Genomic DNA, 22,838 nt, shown 5'->3' with positions numbered 1-22,838 from the left:
AACTACGTGTAACCAAAAAATGGCTCATTTTTGAGGTCATTGCAGGAAAATGCCTGCTAGGAGGCCTTTTTTATAATAATACCTTGAATATGAGGTAAGGCTTCAGGTTTTTTGTCTTCTTTTCCTGCCTTGAAGGTCTTTTCCAACCGAAATGAATCTACCTATGAATCTGTGAATCTTTTACAGACTTCACAAATTTTGGCTTGACCAAAAATGGTTAGGCATCTATTCAGTTTTTGACTGTGTTTCAGGATTCAGCCTGCACCAAAGGGGACCACAGGTCAACACACCTCAGCGCTGTCTTCATGGCATAAAATGGAGGGACTGTGTACACATCACCACATGAGTTGTATAAATCTGTCACAACTAGAATCCACACTTTTCTTCAGTAAATCTACATAAAAGAAACATTTATTGTTCTTTTAGTAACAGAAACGGTTGTTCTCTTACAGTTTGCTGGGACCTTGTCAGATGGTTTGGGAAAGACCATGGACAACAGACATCAGACGGAGCGAGAATACATTCGGTACCACGCTGCAACTAGTGGGGAACATCTGGTAGCTGGAATCCAAGGACTTGCACATGGTAAGCCTGAGCTGGAATTTTAACTCCCTCCTCGCTTGAAAGTAATAGTCAGATTGAAAAGAACATTTTCTGTTACTCTGGATGATTAATTGAAGTCAGGGAAGTGGAGCTACCATGGATTTTATATTTGAATTTGAACACATGCAGGTCAGGGTGTAGGGATTGTTTGGTTTTTAGGTTGACAGAAACTACATTTAAGACTAAGGTCTTTTCACACGTAGCTCTGAGTAAAAGCTTTTTTGCCAATTAAAATGAAATTTCAAAGAAAATTTACCCCAAACATCTATTTCGTTGTAGAGGCATAAAATCCCCAATCCAGACAGTCTTTTTGAGAGCCTGACATGCAAGTAAAAGAGCATGTCTGGGTGGTAGCTTTCCTGTGTTTGCTTTCAGTTCCAGAGTCCTGAGTTTCCTCACAATCAGTGCATCAGTTTAAAGTAGCATTTCACCAGTTGGGTTATTTTGTGGTTTTGGTTTAGTTTTCTTAAGTCTACTAAGAACTAGAGAAATTAATTTATGTAAAAGAGAGTGGTCTAATCTTAATTTGGCCAGAATCTCACATCAATTTAGTTCATGATTTATCTGGTGAAGAAAGTTAAATCAATACAGCCAAGTTTAAACCAAATATTTATATTTTGCATCATCTTGACTCAGTTTGTTTAAATGTCATTCTTTTAGAGCAACTGTTGTAGCCTGTAGAGATAATCTGTTTTTCATGCAGACTACAATCTTTTTCTATGCCGAACAAAAGTCTTTAGCTGGACTTTTGTTATAAAGAGGCACTGAGGTATTTAAATGGAGTGTGAGAGAAATTTCTCTCTCACTGGTGTGCTGTGAAGTCTGATACAAATTATATTGGTAGAAATGCAGGACATCTGAAATAGGTCAGTCTTTGCTGAAAAGTCTGTTATAAAAGCACTTTACTGTGTTGTATTCTCCAGTAATTAAACTGTTTTAAAATAACAGCCACTTTTTATTTTCTGTCTCAAATTGTATAAGGTTTTGTGGCAATAGGATTCTGTCACACTGTAAGTAACCACCTCAGGAACAGACGAGGTCTAGTTCTGTAAATACAGCTGGGAAATAGAACCATATAGAAATATTTTAAGGTATACATATTTAATAATTCAATATTTTTCTGTGGGATGTGATTGTGCATATCCCTGTGTGTACTACATATACAAAGTCACTCACTAATGTAGTCAGTTGTGAAAGGGGTTCAGTGTTACGTTAAATTCATGGCATGGTTCTGCCCGGCTCGCCAGTAAATCCCGTGGGCAGCAGCAGGGGTCTGTCAGTGTGGGGGGCAGTCCTGGCCTACTGTGCTGTTCTTCTCTTTGCCAGGTATCATTGGAGGACTGACAAGTGTAATAACTTCAACAGTCGAGGGTGTGAAGACCGAGGGAGGTGTCAGTGGTTTCATATCTGGCCTTGGGAAGGGGCTGGTTGGCACCGTAACCAAACCCGTGGCCGGAGCTCTGGATTTCGCGTCGGAAACGGCGCAGGCGGTGAGGGACACGGCAACGCTGAGCGGCCCCAGGTCAGTGAGCAAACACTGGCAAAATGTGTATTGGTAGCTGCTGCCATTTCGGATCTGATTCTTACCTCACCCAAAGGAACAGTCATTTAATCAAATTTACTCTGAGCTGTTATTAGTGCGTAACCCATTTCAGCTTTCTGTTGCTTTAAAAATGGCATTTTTTGATACTATAACAAGACTCGAATTTGCACAGAAAAACTGCAACATGAAAGAGGAATTAGTAAAATACAGATCAGATTTAGATTAAGGCAAAATTTTTAAAAGGCTGTATGTAATGAGATTAAAGTTAGACCATGGAATCCTTACACAGAGCTGAAATGGAAGAGTTGTTCTTCCTGCTCCACTTCCAGGTTCCATTGAGCCGTGTAGAAAAAAAGCTCTTCAAAGGTCTGTAGAGTTCTGGCACCATTATAGTGTCATTATCTTCAAATTTTCATTTTGTACGTTAGTTCTCACAAAAAGTGTTGCTATTTGCTCTTGTGTCCACATGCTTATCTGTTCACCCAGACGTGTGGATGTTAAGTGTCAGCACATCAGGACAGATGCTTTGGCTTCCTTCCTGTGTTCAGTTACTAGCACAATGTGGTCTCTACAAAATAACAATGCTTGTTTTAAGTAAAGGAATGTTCATTAGCACTGACTGTGAATATGGAAGAGGGAAAGGGCTAAGTTCTAAAAAGGCTGCCCTGAGAGAAGATTCCTTTTGTGGCCAAGAGTTACTTTATATGACAGGACTATGCCAAGAAGCCCTGCTGTATGTAAGTGAGATCCAGCGTGCTGAGGAAGTGAAAGAAAACCCTAAGTACGTTGTATTGTTAGAAAGCTTAGAGAAAAATTTTTGCAAAATGTTGGGTTTTCTGGTTGTTTGTGTTCCCCATTTGGCTTTTCCATTTCCTGTGTTTTATTATGCCTTGGACTCCTGAACCATCTACCAATAAGAACAATAGACTTGACAAAGTGTGAGTGAGGTGCAGGACACTGTGCAGAATTAATGTAGGTGTACTTTGTTGTGAAAATGGAAGTGTTTACATGTCTCTATCTTTTGTATTTGGTACTCAGTTTGATTTGTAAAACTGAGAGATCAAGGATTACAAGTTGGTAAATACGTACACAGACACAAAATTGCAAGAGAACTCTACGTGCATCCCTGAGAAAACACATCTGCTGTTTGGTGTCTACCTGTCTTAATTTTGTGACTGTACATGTTGCTTGGTCGATTTAAAGGTGGGGAGGAAGACACCTGGCTCTACTGTCTGTTGTCTTACAGGTTGAGCTATGGTTTTATCATGGTTTGTTTCAAGATACACTTAAAATGCACATTTTGGCACACTGCTGTGAGATGCAGCCTGTACACAGGTGCGATGATGTTAGCAAGGGGGAAGGCAAGGGCTGCAGCCAACCTTCTCCCTAGCTCCTGTTTGCCTGTGTGACATATTTCCCTTTAACTTAACTGTCACTTAAGAGCTGAGCCTAAGACAGATGAGCTGAACCACATTTTTGCTTCCACTAGATTCTGAAATACATTGACATAGACAAGCACTGTGAAATTGTTGTAGCATCTATGCACACTTGCAAAAAGTTTCTTACCCAGCAACCTACTACAGGGGGAAAAAACAACAAAAACAAACCACCACCACCAACAACAAAAAACCCTTTCTCAATCACAACACTCCTGTAGTCTACAAAATCTGATCAGAATGGTTTTTTAGATAAATAAATGCACTTGAGACTGTGTAAACAATATACAAAGGGGAAAAAAAAAAAAACAAAACAAAAACACAACAAACCCCACACCACTACCTATAGCAACCTTGCACTCGTGTTTTGTTTGGTAAGGGGTTTTTTAATGTGTTTACATAATGAAGTAACTAAATTATTCTTTCAGGGTATAAAAAACAACAAAAGACAACAAAGGATTTGTACATTTTTTAGACTGCTGTGTACCAATATCCCCCTGCTGCATTTGTTAACTGTTCAAGTATGTGTGGTTTGGAATCCAAATGGAGCAGTGTTCCAAACCCAAGCTGCTGGCTCCAGCTGAATGTTCTGTTGAAGCATGCTGGGCCATGTGTCGACTCTTCCAGGCTAAGTACAAAAACAGCAAACCCTGATGAATACGAGTTTATGGCAGTAACTGATCTCAAGTGTGGTTTCAAACAGTTGAAGAATGTGATAAGAGCTGTCTTGACCTTATCTTCAGACTGACAGCATATGTGCGAGTTTCCGGTACTGGTGCAAAGTGGAGTCAACCAGTTAATTACAGTTGCATTTAAATAGCGTGCTACGTAACCATAAATTATAGGCCCATTGCAATTCTCTAATTACAAGGTTGACTTTTGAAAAGGCCCTGGATTGAAGCTGCTCGACTTTAACCATTGGATCAGTTTTGAGTGAGATGAAGTATTTTAATTGAGGGTGTAGTTTTTCCTAAAAGGCACGTTCTAATTCCAGCAAAGTTACTGAACAGAGCTGTGGAGGACTCTGTGCTGCTGCGATCGTGCTGCATGGCCAGAAGTCTCTTTTGGCTCCAGAATGTGTTGAGCTGTGCTGGGACTCGTGCAGCTGGCACAGGCCACGTGCTGGGAGCGTGGAGCCAGGCGTGCGGCTGAGGTGCGGGCGATGGCTGTGCAGCTCAGAGTGGGACTTTAGGAGGTGATGTGCTTAAAGGGCAAGAAAATATTTTTTAAATCTGACTTTAGACTGGACTTTTTCAAGGCTAATCTTGTAACTTGTTATGTAACCATATAATTTATTATGCTTGCTCTTTATTAATAAAACTGCCTTAATACTTTTAATTTTAATGCAGGGGAGAGCATAAAACAGTTGTTGACAATGCAGCATGCATCTAATTTATAAACAGTTAATGCCTGTGACTTGATACCTTTTTTTGAGTAGGTTTTGTGTGTTCCAGCTACTCGAGTGTCACATACAAGAGTTCTGATTATTTCCATATTTGTCATATACTGCCAAAAGTCTTAAAGGCAAGTTCAAAACAGGAAAGCTGTTATGTCTCTAGATATGCTTGGAAAGCTCTCTCCTAGAAACGTGTTTTAAGTCCTAGTGCAGCACAAGTAAAGAACATTTATATTTAGATGTGAGTCTGACTTAAGTAGTGCAGGAAACTGCCACTATGGCTTTCTCGCAGGCTTCTGCCAGGTCAGTGCAAGTTCAAGATTTCTCTTGAACTGGTGCTGCAGGGGTTTGTGTTCTTTTCTGGTAGTCACAATGTGGAACTTGGAAGTAAGAGAGAACTTCATGACCTACCCAATTTTAATGAATTCTGTCAGGGAGCTACGCTGGGTTAGTAAGAAAAGTTTGCGATTGGCAAACCATTAATGGTCACAGAAAATTCTTAGGTAAATATTTGATTCTTCTCAATGTACTTCACCTGGAAGCAGCAGTCTGCACTAGTTGTTCGTTTGTTCACCACTTCTTTGCCGTCGCTCAGAAATGTGCAATGAGCTTGCAGAGTTTGAGACAATGTCAACAGCAGGTGATTTTTGGTGTGTCCATCCTCTTAGCCATGTTTTCAATGATAAGGTCAGTCACGAGGTGTAGACTTGAGAGCCACAAGTACTGGGGACACTGAGAAGAAGCAAAAGAAAATATGTACCTAATTGTCTGGAACACGAACTCAGCTAATGTCCTGCAGAATATATTCTCAAGGTTCTCAAGTTTTAAAGATAAATCTTGCTTGAACCGTAACACCTCTGTATGTGTCCCAAATTCTGTCCTGACCTTGGGCTTGATTTAGGTCTGACTTCAAGAGTCTTTACAGTAATGTCAGTCATGTATGGGCCACAACTGTGATGAACAAGACGTCTGTCTTCTCCTGATAAGCCCTTCATAAGATTTTGCTAGAAGCCAGATAGAAAATACATTTATCATCTAGTGTAAATTTAAAATTTATCATCTTGCGTAAATCTGGAAACAGATTTTCCACACAGGACAGTTCAGCTGATTTATCCATCTGATCTCTAAATTACTTGAGCACTGTGATTTCCTTCATATCCTTTTTTATCCCAGTGGGATAAGAGGTCTTTATAACATTCTGTTTGCTTTTGAGCACGCTAGTCCACTGTGCTCTGCAGCACCCTGTTTAATGGCTGCAGACATTGGCTGTTCTCACTGTTGGCCTTACCTCCCATCTTCAGTCACTGCTGAACTTGGCTGTGTGGGTTTACATTCTTCTGCCATTAGTCTGTCCAGATTCTTCCACTGCTGCTGTTGAGTTGCTTTGAAATCCCCCCAGGCTCTAAGTTCCCATCAGGACTGTGTGAAGAGGGACCGTAGTGTCCCTGTCCTGTGACAAGCTGTGCTCCACAAGTCATCCAGAATTGCATTGGCTGGTTTTACTGCCATATCACATTGCAAACTGATATCCAGTCTTCTGCTTGCTGTTTTCCCCCAAGAGTTTTCTTTTATTTTTTATTTTACTGCTTTGCAAAGATCTCCTCAGCATTCAGTATATGTGTTCTGGATTACTTTTCCCCAGATGAACAAGGTTGCAATTTTGTAGATTGAATCCCATTTAATTTCCTTGCCATACTTCTGACCTCTTCAGGTTCTTTAGTACTTCACTGTCCTCACTAGAATTTTAAACACTTATTAGTTTGTACTCTCCAAATATAATTTTACATGCTGCTTTTACTAGATCTTTGAAGTTAAGCAAGCCTGGCACCTCAGCAGACACTTTTCCCTGCTTTAATCATTTTCCCCTGCTTCAATGATTTTCTGTTGCCAGTCTCACCTGCTCAGTATTCTTCCATTACATTTTAAGTTATCACTGTAACTTTGTGTAGTTTTGTTGGAGATGCTGTTCTCTCTGGATGGCTGCTCTGGCCTGTTGTAAGTAGATATTCTTGTGGGGGGAGCAGTTCTTCTAACTGCAACCCTGTACCTCTTCCATGTGGATAATTTCATCCCAAAACTGTAGCTTTTTTTCTGAAAATGCACCTCAGCTATTTTAGTTTCTTAAGTAGGAAGAGACACAAATCCACCATCTAAGACCAAAAATGATTTCTAAATAAATGAAGCTGCCCTTGAGAATGAACAAAATTTGGCTCTCTGTTCCTTTTGCCTATTCAACAGGTGCTTCTTACTGCCATGAGATGCTTCTGGCTTCTAGTCGTGGCCATGGTTTTCTTTTCTACAGCTTTCTGTAGGAATGATTTATTTTTTTCTTGCCTTTACTCAGAGTTATTTTCCAAAGGAATGACTAGGATTAGAAGTGCAGTCTTTCCTAGACTGCACAGAAGCAAGCCTCACACGCTGTACATCAATAAACGAATAGAGCTTTTTGTCAAAGAAGGCTCAAGTAATGATTCTGTCTGCCTGGCAGTGGAATCCTGTCAAGATTGCTTTGCAGATTCACTCTGCTTCCCCATAAAGCTCTATGGAAGGAGTTCAAGCAGTTGAGGAGTGTGGTTATTGCTCTTCTGGAGTGCCTAAAACCATGGGAAGGGAGGAAGCAGCACACCACCATCCCACATTTCACTGCACTTCTGAACCTCCATACTCCTACAGTACTGATCTGAAGAAGTCAGTCTTTAGTTAAAAAAAACTACTTCAACAAATAAAAATACACTTTTCAAATTGTTCTGACTTTAGAAATGAGTAAAGTTAAGCCCAAGGACTTCTGTGTGTGAGAGAAATACAAGGGGCAGCTTTTTTTTTTTCTGGAGCCCTCCTCCAGGATCCACAGGCTGGGCATCCCGCAGTTCAGCCCTTTGCCTTCCCCTCTAGGACAAAGAGCTGGAGGATAATTACTTGGGAGCACAGTGCCTGTTCTTCACAATAAAGCAGAATTTGCCATGCATGGTTGAAGAAAGTAACTCTGATCCATGTAGCTTTCATCATTTTTTTAGCCTACAGGATGTAGTAAAAGAAAGATGACCCTTTAGTTTGTTTAATCATATTTTATTGCAGAGTCTATAATTCTAGAGCCTCACATAAAAGAATGTCAGGATCTCCTGTGTTCCTCCACTGGCTGTTGTAGGAGAGCACTGTTAGCAGCTTAGCACCTGGCAGAAGTCCGGATGATTTGGGGAATCCAAACCCTGCACTAGTGTATCCCTCTGCTTTTCCTTTTTAGAGGAAACAGACAGCAATTAGTCTGGGCTGTGAATCCAGCCCATAGCACCTTTAGATGCCTCACTGCTAATGCCTTGCTTTATGTCTGAATCATGCTTCCAGGAGGCTGTTGCTCGATGTGTGCATTACTAGATACTGTTTATGTTTGGAATATTTGTGAAATCAGTTGTCATTACAGTTTGGAGCTACAGCAGCAACATAATCCTCCATTAATACTGTATAGACGTGGTTACTTTCACATCTGTATGTGAGCGTTTTTAAGTAACAGGAGGTTTTGAGGGGGAAAAAAAAGCATTTACTTTATTGCATTAGGCAATGTCTAATCATGCAAGTCTTACTTTTTGTGTGTATTACATCTGCTTGGCCTCTGAGGCTTATGAGCTACAGTTTTGTGTACCAGTGTCTCAGACAGGAAGACTTGAAACACACACCTGACCTGCTTGAGAAATGACCCTTCTTCAAGCCCAGGGGTTAAAGTTCCTGAGGCTGTTCACTAGAGCATTTCACTTCTGGGCTTTTATGCATCCTACATATTAGCAAAGAAGTTCTAGATGGTTTAAACTCCAAGAGAGAGTGCTAAAATGTTAGTTAAAATTTGTGTAACTTCTGTTTAAAGCCTTTTTGCTTTGCCCTAACTAAATGTATTCCTGAACAAAAGCCTGGCCGAAGGAAAAGGTGCAGTCACTGGGTTCACCACTGGTAACGTGTCTGTTAACATTAAAAAGGGAGACCATGAAGGACTGAACTGTCATTCTGTGTACCAGCAGCTAGTTTGTAAGTAAGATTTTTCCACTAAAACAGTAGTGTTTAACATGTTTGAGGACAGAAGGATACCCCAGATGTGTTCAGGCTGTTGGTTAAGGGACAGAAAGAGACAGAGGCACTGGAAGGGAATGTTGCCAGGGGAGGACAGATGAGTGAAAATGAAAAACATGGAAGTGAATAAAGCCAAGTAGTTAGCCAGGCAGAAAATGTGAAATTGTTTTTCTTTAGATGTCTGCTCATTACTAGCAACAAATAATTTCAAAAATATGAATGAATACAGAGTTCTTCCTGGGATGGTCTCCACACAACCAAAAGGTTTACTAGCGCCTTGATAAGTTCTGGTGAGAGGCAGGTGTCATCCCATCAGTGTGAAGGGCACGCTGTGGAGAGCAGCCCTTGGCAGGCTGGTGCAGTCCACAGGACACAGGACACTGCTGCTGTGGCCACGTCCCCAGCGGAAACCAGACGAAGCAGTTTTCATTGTGTGCAGGAACTGACTGGGGAAAGGTGCACGTTTGGGAGGAAGTGGCTTTGTGTGTGTCGGGCCCATCTGGTGCAAAAGGCTGAGAATGGGTGTCGTGGGCACGACGCTTGCTCAGCTGCCACCCTCTGAGGGCACAGGGAAGCTGCAGCTTCGCAGGCAGGCAGACGTTTGCAGTAGGAAATGAACGTTCTCCGGTGAGGTTAAAGCCAAGGCCTGGCATAGGCAGTCAGAAATATAAGTCATTATCAACCTCCTTCTGAAAAGAGATGGTAAATCCTTTGTTGGATTTACCACAGGTTTATTCTACTACTTACATTTTACATGACAATTAAGAGGGCTGCATTGTCTCCCCAAAATGGAGTTCTTATGCCGTGTGCCCACTTTGCAGCACATGGCTATTAACTGAAAGAAATGCAGCTTAACAGGGAGAAAATTTTATTTCCTATGGTAATACTTGTCTTTCTAGACCCTGCATATTTTGTCCAATTATATTTCAGCAAAAGCTTCTGGACACCAAGGCCAAAAAGTAAAAGAAACACCTTCTATTGTGTTGTACGTTTCCTGTTTTCTGGCGTTTGGGTTTTGGTCTTTTTTTTAGAACCTTTCTTAATCAGAAAGCACTCAGCTAAACGATGCTGCTGTTTTGATGTACTCTATGTACTGGTTTTCTTGGTTTAAAACAATTCCAGAGAGCTGCAGATTTCACTGCTCTGCCATAGTACCTCCTAGAATGGAATTGGAGAGATCTTCAAAAAGAAAAAAAAATTATATTCATGTGTTAGCATCAGCAGAGCAAACTAAAAAGTCACTGAAAACCAGGCAATAAAGTATTTGCAATTTCCATTCACAAATCTACTTAGAATTAGGCGAGATAAGTTGAAAGCATTTGTGCACCAGCAACGAACAACAGCTTTATTCAAAACAGACGTGTCTGTTGGAAGGTACCAGGACAAATCGTCAGACTGCATTAAACCCGTCGGACTTGATCCCCAGAACTGAAGAAAAAGCTAATACACATTCCATGGGGTTTTACAATATCTTTTGGCCCTCTTATGAGTATTTTCAGTTCATAAAACTCAGACAGGTGAAGCTGGTGTAGTGCAGTAGGACTACAGCATTTGTTTATTTACTTCTTTCTGCTCGCCAGCGCAGCGGCTGCAGGACCTCGTGTCCTGAAACATCTCCCTTGTGCCAAAGGGGTGAAGTCTGGTACAGCAGGTCTGGGGCGGCTGTCAGGGAGTAACTTTTACTAGTCTTAACAGTGCTGAAGGCAGGCACAGATGTTTTCTGTACTGAAGAATGAACACATGGGTACCTTACATTACCTGCATCGTCAGCAAGAGTCGTTGTGGGCTTCCGCCTGTGTGTTTGGTTCTCTCGTGTGTATTTGGAATACCATCTTTCCAGGTATCTTTACGCTTGCTTTTACTCTAGATGGTTTCACCCAGAGATCACATCAAAGGTTTCTTTACATCCTTAATTTTGTCTTCGTTATCCAGAACTGTCCTTATTGCTGCAGTAATAAAGCTTTGAGTAGAGATGATCTGAGCATATCCGAAGGTGGACTCTTTCCGTTCTGAGGCCAGATATAAAGGTGCAGGAAATGCCTGTTATGTACAGAATATAAATCTTCTTTACATACAGTATTTTCAGTAGTTTTGTGTCTTAATAAAATAACTTGCTGCATCCTCTTCCCAAGAATAAATATCATGACATTGGGTTCTCGGAGGTTACTCCACATGTTTAAAATGGTAGAAATATTAAACTACATGGCTGGACAGGTAGTACTGTTTGTACTGACAGGGTTTTTTTTTCTAATTCAAAGATATGGCATTGCTTTAATACCACTGCGGAGCAGTTATTTTAAGCCAGATGAGGTTCATATTTATGTAGTAATTACAGGCTTACTTGAAAGCGAGGGACCTTGAGGCGAGGTATGTGCTAACGTCCTGCCCGGCTGTTTACCTGTTACTAGACAGATTTTCTCCTTTGTCATTAAGGGTGAGGTTTTCTGTTCAGTCCTCGTCCGGAGGCTGTAGATGGGAGCCCAGGGCCTGCTGGGATGGGGTTTTACACTTGTGCTGTCCTTTTGCCCTTCCACTGAACTCTTTTCATTTCAGTCATGAGCAAACAGTCAGTGCCTGAACTAACAACCCTGCAATCCTCCAAAGCACGCCTCACTTACAGTACCAAACAAAGGGAGGCCCACGTGGGCCGGCCCAAGCCAAGGAATGCAGCTTCGGGGTTCTGCTCCATAAATTTAACCAGCACGACAAAAAGGAGATAATATGAGCCTTCGTGATGATCTGAAAGGGGGAGGTTTGTGTCCCATTGATTGCGGTCTGGCCTATTGCCAGGCCCCGAGCCTGACCGACAGTTGAACCATATCGTTAAGGCGTGTAATACAGCTCGAGTCTTGTACAGCAGCCAATGAGTACATATCCAGAGGGCAAAAGTTTATAAAGAGTTGAGGCTGTCCTGTTTAACCCTCTCACACTGCATGTAATATATACTGCTGCCATTCAGAAATAGTCACATTGCTAGTAAAAATGTAAACCTTCAGCTTTCTGTACTTGGAAAAAATACATGTGTGTCTGATTTCTAATGTGCAGCAGATTTATAAAGTGATCTGAGAAAAATACGTAAAACTGGTTTTGTTTTTTTTTTTTAACAGCAAAAAAAAAATATCCAAGCCACTTTTTTTTTTTTTTCAGTACATTTTATTCATAGTTGCCTTTTTTGCTCAGAGATGTCTTCTGGGTTGTTCTGCAAACTCTTTCATGCAGATGGAGCTATTTATTGCCTTGATGTCACCTCATTTAGCATGTGGCTGGTATTTTCATAGATAATTCTTTTGCCTAATGTTGCTGTTAACATGTGGACCACTCTTTATCGCTTTTTTAAGTACAGCCAGTTGATTTGAATTGTTCTTGCGACTGCTAACTTTAAAAATCAAACCAAACCGAGTAGCTTTTCTTTAGGTGGAGTTTGTGCTACAGGACTTTGCCTGTTGCAGCCCTGAAAAGTGCTTCACACAGCCCTGCAAAGTACCAGCTGAGAAGTACTTCACACAGCTCTTCATGCACACCCAGCAGCTCGTGTCCCGGTGCTGGGCAGGGGCCTCTCCTTTGCTTTCTTGGTGGATTTGCTTTCTCAAAAAGGCAGGAGGAGTACAAAGTAGAAACATTTTTGCTACACTGGAAGTACGTCACACTCCAAGTGAGGTGACCATTTGCATTTACAGCAAATGGGTATTGTTTGGCCAGCATGGTTGGGTTTTGATGGGCACAGAAATAAGACCAATGCTCCATATACTGCACTGCCCTGCCTGACTGCAGACTGTATTCAGAAGCTTTAAGACCCCACACTATGTCCTGAGGCAGAGTAATGTTATGGCCCTGGGTACTTTGATCTTCACTAAGGCGTGTTCAGTTCATGTTTTTCAAATAGCAGGGATTTCTTGCAAATGCCTAAGAACTGTATCTTTTCTGTTGAATCCAAAGGTGAGTGGGAGCATTTTCCAATGCATTTGTGAGATGGAAATTTTAAGGTGAAGACTCATCACCACTCTGGTCAGTACAGAAGGAGTCCGGGAGACACTGGAAACTGAGATGGCAGTGTTAAATTTTAACTTCTTAAGCTTGATGGTATCAAAGAGCTTGAGAAAATGTTCATTTGGTGCACAGCCATTGCAGTCGGAGGTGCAGCAAGTGCCAAAGGTTGGGCACAGGCTGATGCACAGAGTGTGGCTGGTGCAAGTGCCATGCAGCTCTCTAGTCCACAAGCACATACACTGCACCCAGATCTGGGGTTTGTAAGGTGGACAGCATTAGAATGTGCCATTGGGGTAAATGGTTCTTGATGTCTTAATTAAACTCTTCTCACTTCCTTTTGACCTTGGAGCCTGAGGACGGTGTGTACCATCACAAACCAAATGAATAGTCTTCAGTTTTATCTTGTAGGCAAAAGAAAGAGGCAGGGGAGAAGAGCTGCACCTCCAAGGAGTTGGCAGCAGTGGCCTACATGATAAACAGTTGCTTCTTCAGAGTGCTATAGTTCTCCTAAAAGTATATTGGGTCAGACAAAGGTCTCCAACATCTGAGCTGGTAGATCCCTCGAAAGGGGAGGGATTTGACTGTAAGTGGGAGGTTTTACCCCTGGCCACCATTTATTTGCATGTTTCTGCCTGAAACGAGCATTTTGGGAGTGCGTTTAACAAGCACAATATATTCCGTGCGCTTGCTGGAATAAACGGTGCATATAAGCTTCCTCAGATATGTGGTCAGCAGGGAGCTGTCTGGCTCGTGATTTTACACATTCTTGCATCTAACAGAGACATTCTGATGCCAAACCCAACACTCAGCTGGACTGGGCTGCGTGTGCGTTTTTAACACACCTTCACAGCATCTGTGTCTGTGTCTGGGTATGAATTCACCCGGAGCTGGGCCAGCCCTCTGCCTTCAGCCCTCCTGTCCTCCAGACCTCATCTGCCCGTTGGGAACTGCAGCAGAGTCCAGCACTAGGGAGGAGGCAACTGTACTCACGCTTTGAAATACAGCACGACCATCTGCCAGCAGAGTCACAGTGGAACACGAAGTCTAGATTGCCATAGGTTCTTCTGAAATTAGGCCCAAGTCATTTAATGTTCTCAGACACAGAGAACTAGCACCTAAAAAAATTGTCTGCCCCCTTATGCTCAGTAAATGCAGGGGCCGTTCCTGCCTATCCCAAGGGCTAAACACTTGAAACAAAGTACTGAGCAAGTCCATCAGTGAGGAAAAAATGGTGGAAATTGTACTTTCAGTATCCTGCAAAGGTGTGACATGAAATCCAGACCACGTCAGAAGTGGCGTACGTTTGGTTTCAGCTGTTAGCCTTTGGTCTGTGGTGTGACTCCATCATCTGTGGTTTGCTGCCGCACCAGCCAGACTTCTAGGTTCATTTTTACAGTATAAACTGTTGAGCATTTAATTTGTTCTGGCACTTCTGAGTAAGCTTTAACACTGTGTCCTCCCGTTACGTGTCTCTGAAACAAGTCCTGTCCTCGTTCTTCATCTCTTGGAATTTGTGTGCATGGGATGATGATACTTATGGAAGGCTGCAGGGGCAGCTCAGGCCTGACCTGGGCAACTGTAGCAAGTATTTTAGTAGTTGTATTTTATGTATTTATGTAGTTTATGTATTTTATGATATTTTATGATAGAAGATGTAAGGCTATTCCACCTTTAACTTACCCGATTAAGTCACTCCTTAATGTCTGAAGTGCACTAAAGCCTCCTTAGACAAAGCACTCCCTGTACTTATGAAGCAGACTTTTTCCAGAGCCAAGTAAGTAACAGGTTTGATATTATTTCTTCAAAATACTAGCAGCAATTGAATCGTTTCATAGGCTTGTATTACCTGCCAATTTTCCTTTGAACGCAGGTTGTTTTGTAATTATTGCAAGGGGATAAAAATTGTTCCCAGGCTGAAAGTCAGAATGCCAAGTTACAGCCCAGAGCAGGCTTTTATCAATAAATTTTATGCAAACCTGAAAAACCACGTTTACAATGGAAACACTCACAGAATTTGAGCTATACCAGAACCAGTAACTGCTTTAAATGGGTTGGAACACCTTTATGAATGTGACCTGATGGTGACAGTTGGGGGAAGTTTTGGCAGCTGGGTGTAGCTGAAGAAAATTAGTACTAGAGAGTGTGAGGGAGACACCTGTGGCCAGAGATCTCTTTGGAGGGCCTACGTGGGTGATTTGCACACCAGTGTTTGTCACAGAACAGACGTGGGGTTTGGTGGCAGGCAGACAGTACAGCAGGCAAAGTCTCTGTGGAGAACCTCTTCTATTAAATAATGGTTTCAGATGCCAGAATTGCCTCTCCTGTCACTTGGAGCTGTTGTTTGTGCAGCATTTGGGGTGTTCTTGCAAATCTTCCAGTTATGGATCAAAATCTGTATACATGCTCAAGCTGGGCTTTTTGCACAGACTGGTAGTTGCCAGTGCTGGGCTCTTACCAAGGGGACAGATCAGAAATGCCACAGATAGACATTTTTAATGAGAAGTTGTAGTGATTACTGTGTTGGTCACAGGGTTTTTCCTTGCTCTTTTTTTTTTCTCTCAGAAGTTGCTACATTTCCTAAAGTTGTGTTGTCCTAAATAATTACTCTGGGAGTGATACTGAGGAAACTGTAAGGTCTACATTTGTATATAACTTAAGAAGTGCAAGGTGTTGTTTTCACAGACTGGCATCCATTGATACACAAAGTTTGATACCTTCTGATTTCTGTTTCATATTTTTGTCAAAGCAGTCTAGGTATAGTTCAAGGAAATTTTATAGGTCCAAAAGACACTCAGAGATGAGTAATAGTTATTGTTCTCAAAAACACTGTATGTTGGGTATGCTTGGCAATAATCACATCTGCATACCTGATAGTGAAAACCTGATAGGCTGAACGTGGAGAGAAGGGACAGGGGTGAGTAATTCTGTAGAACATGTCATGTCTTTTTTAGAGCTTTTTCTCAATCTAAGTTGGTAAACAATTACCACCAATAACACTTGAACAGCTTCCTTACATCAGTAGGTCGGTGATTTGTTTGATTACAAAACTTCTGGCTTAAAACTGGTCAAGTGAATCACAAGAATTCTGTGAACTGTTAAGGAAAAGCCAACCAATTAACACTGTTAACTGTGCTTAGTGTGCACAGTCATCTGAAGCGAGATTCTCCAGTGTGCAGCTTTGTCTGAGCAGTGAGGGACTGCAGTGTGTGCCTCAACCTTCTGACACCATTTCCAACCTCTTTGTGTCTTCATTCAGCAGCACTCTTCCCTGCTGTGACCAGTAGACGTGAGGGCATTTCTGTCTTGTATTGCCTTTGTGTGCTTATTAAAAAAGAATCAGCAAAGCTGTTGAGTGCATGTTTAATGTAACACAGATGTGGGCACACCACCGTTCATTCCGCTTTACAAATCTTCAGCTTTTTGTATTTCATCAGGGTTGCTTATTATTTACAGAACGTAACTTGAGACAGTAGAACAAATTTTTAGATTAAAAAAATCAAGCCGTGTGGAATGTTTTTAGCTGTCCAGACCAAACAGACCAGTTTGCCAAGGGGCTGATGGAGTAAATCAGTGCAATTTGTGCTAGCACTGGTGGCACTTAGTTGAAAAGCAGCTGACCTTCTTATCACCAAGAAAAGAATTATCTTTATGACCAGGATTAACATTTTAGCATGGGGGGGCATTGTGGGGACAATAAGCACTGTACTCTGGAGCGCTTCTTCCATTTAAAACAGAAACAAAACCTAAACACAACCACAACCAGACCCACAGCTCACAAACCGCCAAGCCTTCCAGAAGTTCACTGTGGTGCCTGCTGCTTTGGCAGCACTAGTTCCTTCTCTCTGACCTGCTTCAAAGCCAGACAGTAGAAAACAGTACTCACCCATGGTCTGGTTTCTGAGGAGCAGGTCTGATTAAAAGGCCCCGTTCTCTCCTCATTTTTACAGTGGTCTTGCTTGTGATGCTTTAGGTACCCCCTCTCATGGTGCTACAGAATATATGAGGAAATAGCACAGTTAAACATTTATCTGAAAGATAGTTAATGTAAAAACTGCTATGCAGTGGTGCTGCTTGCCCCTGTATGGATGGTTTGAGCTTTCCTGAATGCACAGTAGGAGAATGTCTAAGTAAAAAGTTACTGACTGGCCAGTAATTGAAAGTTACATTATGTTTCAGGCATTCACTCTTTAAACTTGTCAATAGAAGCTACAGCGGATGCAGAGAGGTTTAAGTGGGGGCTTCTTGGATAAGTAAAATTTTGCTATTTTATTGGTTTTGGAAGTTAGGAAGTAGGACAGGCAGCAAGATGTGACTTACTCCAGTTGGAACTCTCTAATTTCTTTGGAACTTTGCCTCAACGTTTTGCATTTCATGAAGGCAAACACCTACCTTTATGCAGCAAAACTGCAGTTTTCCTCTGGCATTTTTTAGCTTGTGCACACAATACTGTAATGTCAAAGCAGGACAGGTAAAGCAGTGAGAAGCAAAACTGAAAATTTGACTGGTAACATTTTACTGGCACTATTAATGACAACGTTTGTTACGGTTTCTTAAGTCCTTGCTCCATTTCAGATTCTTTTAGTTGGAGAATTTCCACTTCTCATTTCATCCTCCCTGCTGACAAACTGACTTTCCGTCTTAGCTTAACCACAGTTGAGCTGAAGTGGTCAAGAGCTTCTTCTCTCAAAGGGGATCAGTGACAAGCACAACTTCGAGCCACTGTAATTTGTTACACAGATGAGGGATGGAATCATCTCACTAACAAAAGCAGAACTTACCAGATAGTCATAATGAATTAAAAACACAAATTGGCTGCTGTTTTTTTCTGCAGTGCTGCAAAGCCAGTGTCTTTGGCTTCTACACCTTGTTTGTGAAATCTGTTGATGGCACACAGACAATAGCCAAAACACTCCGAGAGGGCAGTCACCCAATGGGAGAGCAGCAAGGAGGATATTCAGTCATGAATGCCATGTGAGAGATTCTGGTCCAGTAACATTTACTGCAGCCAGACAGGGAATGGGGGGAAAAAAATAAATGTCTGTCACCATTAGAAGTCAAAGGTGTCGAAGACTCAAAGGAAAACAAATTTTAAAAGGGTGTGTGGGTTTGAAGTCTGGGGCAGGACTGCTGAAAGGGAAAGGTAACAACGAAACCAGGCTCCAGAGAAAACATCTGCAGAGAGCAAAGCTTAGGAGGAGAGTGCTGGGCTGTGCTATTGCCAGGCAGCTTAAGAAGAAAAGGTCGTTATTTTTTCCCCTCTTTTGATCAGAAAGGATAGAAGCAGTTCACTGTACAGGATCTTTACAAGGAATCAAGATGGGAAGTAGAGAGCACTAATCAAAAATGGGGCATTTGGCTTTGAGCAGGAGCCAGAGAGCTGTGAGGAGTGTGTGGCAGCCGCAGAGTGCTGCTGCTGGGAAAGGAGAGGGGCTGAAGCAGGGCTAGGAGCCTGGACACAGCTCTTCAGGGGCAGGGCGGTTCAAAAGCTTAAAGGAATTCACAATATTATTTTTTAACGAAATACTGCAAAGGGAGGAACCTGTCTTGCAGTTCTCTAGTGCTGGGGCCAGTATCAACTCTGATGTCTGCTAGGCCACACATGCGTGCCTCTTTTATCATTGTCATTTTTTAATAGATGCTCATGAGAGGTAACGTATGAGCAACCCTACTGTGGAGACTAACCATGGATTTTTCTTCTGTCTTAACTGCATGTTCCTACTTCTGTAACCCTTCACTTTTCATACTGCTGACACCGCCCATCAATGTGAGCTCCACCTCAGTCGATGCACTCTTATTTTAGGTAGAGAAATGAGAAGAAACAGACAAATTGGTAAAACTCTGCTGATAAACAGATCCCAAAATTACAGCGAGTATACCCAGTTTAGATTGCTTCTTCCTATAAATGTAGCACATTGGCCCTTAACTGTAGAAGAAAACTGGAAGACGTTTCTTTGAAATGTAAAAACCACATGAATTGACCCCATGTCTTCCAGATGAAGTATTACAGAATCTAGATGCCGTGTTTGTGAAGATCCTGTATTTTTAAAGGCTTTGCCACACCTCGTATTTCCAAATGAACAGACCAGGTGTCAGTGGGAGGGGAGTTGCTGCTGTGGCACTGAGTCTCTGCTCTGCCCGCAGGACGCAGGCGGAGCGGGTGCGGAAGCCGCGCTGCTGCAGGGGGCCGCAGGGGCTGCTGCCTCGCTACGTGGAGAGCCAGGCAGAAGGGCAGGAGCAGCTCTTCAAGCTGACAGACAACATCCAAGATGAGTTGTAAGTACTTACACCATTCCTTCCAGTGACTCTCTCTGCTGCCACAGCATCTTCGTGTCTTTGGGGAAGAGGGACTGAAACTGCTCGACGCACGTCCCCGGTGTGTCCTCTGGTGGTAGCGATTCAGGCAGCGTGAGCACCTGATGACACCCACAGTGGGCTGTGTCCTGGGCATGCACAGACACCCTGGCAGAGGCCACTGGGTGCTCTGAGCCACCTGCCACTCCGGGGCCACCTTCAGCTGCCCATGAGGAAGAGTTGGGCATCTGCCGCTTGCTTGCGGCCCTGTGATCCTGCACTCTGATTGTCCTGTTTTCATCTCTTGTGAAGAGCCTTTATGCACGTATAGTCTGGCTCTTGGGTAGGGAGAACTGAAAGAGAGCAATTTGTGACCAAAAAAAATTGTCAGCTTTTTGCAAGTGTACCCCATAAGCAGATCAGAAGGCTTTTGTCATTGAGCCACGCTGTTCATTCACTGTGACTTCCACCATCAGGAACATCATTCAACAAGAAAACAGTATTCTTGTCATGGAAAATAAGTACAAAATTATGCCTCTGACTTTTATCCTAGTATTGTAATCAGAAACACATTTAAAGACCTGATTATTTGCATATTTTCCTTCAGAGTTAAATCCATAAAAGGGGGTTTAATACCTTGCTCTACTGTTCTAACTAAATGTTTCCACATTTTTTTCCAGTTAGGCTCACTGTTTCACTTCTGGAAAATATTGTGTAATTACTTCCTGATGTTGTTAAAAAACCCACAAATTCTCCAGAGATCTGGTTGCTTCTACTTTGTTCTATTGGACCATGTTTCATTATTTTTCATTTTATTAATTTGAGATCTTTTTAATAGTCTAGAAGTATGGGTTTAAAAAAAAAAAATAGTATCTTGGAGTATTATCTGAGAAGGTTAAAAACCCATTTTGAGAACAGACACAGGGAAGAAAGTAACAGTTGGCAAGAGAAAATGGGTAATGATGCATGACTCAAACTTAGAACAAAATGTCGAGCTTGAATTCCAAATTTGCCAGTGTTTCTGTGCTTCACCATTCAATCCCTGACCCCTGCTCCTGTTCCTCAGCACACATACATGACACCAGCACAAGTCCTGCATGGAATATTGGTTGGATAATCTGTTGCTCTTACAGAGAAAATACAAACCCATAGTCTGGTTGCCCAGTTGCTGCCACTGAACTTGAAGCAGCTCCGAGTGCTCTGGCCAGCAAGTTCCCTCTGGTTCTGCTTCTAGGGGATGTCTGACCCGAGTCCAAGCTTGGAGCTCTATAAAACACTGTACTTGCTTTTATGTGCCTGTCCCAAGGAACACCATGATTATCCTGCAGGCTATAATGCTGCTCTATTTTAAAATTAAGTTTTCTATGACACTTCATAAAAAACATCCTGCTCCATCCCACTTATTTCAAAGACAAAACCTTACCCTGAAGTGCTGGAAGACTGGGCCAGTTGCTGGCTTCAGGAAGGGTGTTAAGGCTGTCTTTGTCCTAGGGTGTTTTTTTTTCAGCTGAAATACACATTTTTGTCCATTCTGTTTTGCTTAAAAGAACACAATCCAATTATCCTATCCTGTAGTTTCATCCAAGGTTAGAGCTGGGCAAAGACCATTACAGGCCTCTATTTTTATTAGCTGTGCTCTTCTCAGCACTTCAGTGAGCACTTGAGGAAGCGTGTGCGCCGTTCTGGAGCTCGCTGACACGAGGGCAACTGTCAGCTGGCATGGCAAGGAGACCCAGAGCAGGGAGAAACAAGGTCAGTGCAGAGCAACAGCTCTAAGAGGACTAGGAATAGAAAATGACCACAATTATTCTTTTACACCACAAAAAGAAACAGTGATCTGACCTCTGTAAATTCCATTTATGGGTTTATTTGGATATAGCTCAGAGTAACTTGTGCAAAGTGTTATTTAAATGGTGGAGGCAACAGCAGCTCAGGAGATAAATAGTAATCTTTTCTGATCTACAAAAATTTCAAAGATGGGGGAGTATTTTGCAGAATGTAGCAGGACCACAGCAGACAAATTTGTGTAAGAATGGTTCAGAATATATTAATTTTCAACCTAGCTGACACCATGAGAATCTGAGTGGTACAGCTCTGCTCGCACTGCTGTGGGCTGCTGGCAGGGCAGCAGTGCTGTTTAGCACTCCTCCATTAGGAGTTCATCAGGAATTTTCTGAATTTTCCACCATTTAAAAAGAAAACCACTAATAAGGTTCATTTCAGCAGCAGATCAGAAGTGAGGGAGAAGCGTTTGTGTGTGAAATGTGTATTTCACTTCTGCATTCCTTACTGTTATTTATTTACACATCAACCCTTTCAGCTGTCATAATTCTCAATATTCTCAACTCCCTCTTTCCTACCTCTACTATTCATCACTCAGACTAATCTCTCTGGGGAAACCTTCTTGCTGCTTAACCTTTCACCCCTGTGTTAAACAGCTAATTTCTCTTTTCTAGCTACTGATCCAGGCAGCAGGTTAAACTTGTTTTTTGTTTTTAAAGGCAGGGGAGGTGCGTGGTAAAAGGAAGCACAGTAGGTTTACAATGTGTAGAAGGATAATGCTGGTGTCATAAATGTCTGCAAACCTTTCACGTATCAGCAGTGGAACTGAACTTGCAATTAAACGTCAGTGTTAGGACTTGCAATGTTCCAGTGCAAGGAAATTACCCTTCTTAAGGCTTGTTAAGGGATACTTTTATATGCCCTTTTAATGTCCAAAGCTAGAAGCCAGGCATTTAGTGCTAATATTTGATTTACAGCATGATGTATTTTCACTGGATGAGGAGGTACTTCATCAGCTTGATTTTTAGAACAGTCTAAATTAAATGCAGATGAATGGTACATGTTAGGCTATTAATTTTCCTGAAAGACTTCAGAAGGTCACTCAAAGCATAATAGGTGAAGACATTTGTTAGTTTACTATTTTTAGCTTCCAGTCAATAATTTTTCTTCTTCTTTGCAGCTTCATAGCAGTGGAGAACATAGACAGGTACTGTGTCCTCATTTCATCAAAAGCTGTTTACTTCCTGAAGAGTGGTGACTGCCCAGACCGTGAGGCCATCTTCCTGGAAGTCAAGTATGATGATCTCTACCACTGCCTGGTTTCAAAAGACCACGGGAACGTGTACATACAGCTGACAAAGAAAGCTGTTAACACAAGCAGTGGTGTAGCAATGCCAGGCCCATCACAACAGAAACCCATGGTGAGGATCCAGCACCCATTGTTTCGTACCCGGGGGGTGTCTGAAGGTGCCTGTGGTCATTCGTGGTTGGGTTTGTTCCAGCAGCAGCAAAATCAGGTGCTGCTGAAAAGGCACAGGTGACACTGGAACTTGCTCCCTAAACTCCTCAGAAAGGCTGAAGACAAAATCTACAATATTCCTGCATGCAGAAATGCTGCAGCACAGAATGTGTATGTGCCTGAGAAAGGCTTTGAACTTTATAGTACGTGTCTGAACCTGAAGCACTTTGCTGTCTCTTCAGTCTTCTCTTCTCCTGTACATAGTAGTTTTTCACTGCAAAGTAT

At 42.1% G+C, this 22,838-nt stretch overlaps 1 protein-coding gene across 1 annotated transcript in view; it reads left to right on the top strand.

Annotated features, from left to right (window-relative positions):
* Positions 1 to 452: 452 nt before the first annotated feature.
* The window catches only part of LOC103776039 (vacuolar protein sorting-associated protein 13D-like), a gene marked incomplete at its 5' end in the record, with an annotated part of 23,066 nt that continues 680 nt past the window's right edge, over positions 453 to 22,838 (top strand). Inside the window, 4 exons of the mRNA XM_008943526.1 lie at positions 453 to 585; positions 1,930 to 2,125; positions 19,163 to 19,294; positions 22,275 to 22,515. Coding sequence (XP_008941774.1) covers positions 453 to 585; positions 1,930 to 2,125; positions 19,163 to 19,294; positions 22,275 to 22,515 — 702 coding nt within the window. The remainder of the gene's footprint in view (positions 586 to 1,929; positions 2,126 to 19,162; positions 19,295 to 22,274; positions 22,516 to 22,838) is intronic.

The sequence above is a fragment of the Merops nubicus genome, unplaced genomic scaffold (assembly GCF_000691845.1).
Source record: "Merops nubicus isolate BGI_N331 unplaced genomic scaffold, ASM69184v1 scaffold23507, whole genome shotgun sequence".
In the NCBI taxonomy this organism is placed as follows: domain Eukaryota; kingdom Metazoa; phylum Chordata; class Aves; order Coraciiformes; family Meropidae; genus Merops; species Merops nubicus.
This window is presented reverse-complemented; position numbering and strand designations above follow the sequence as displayed.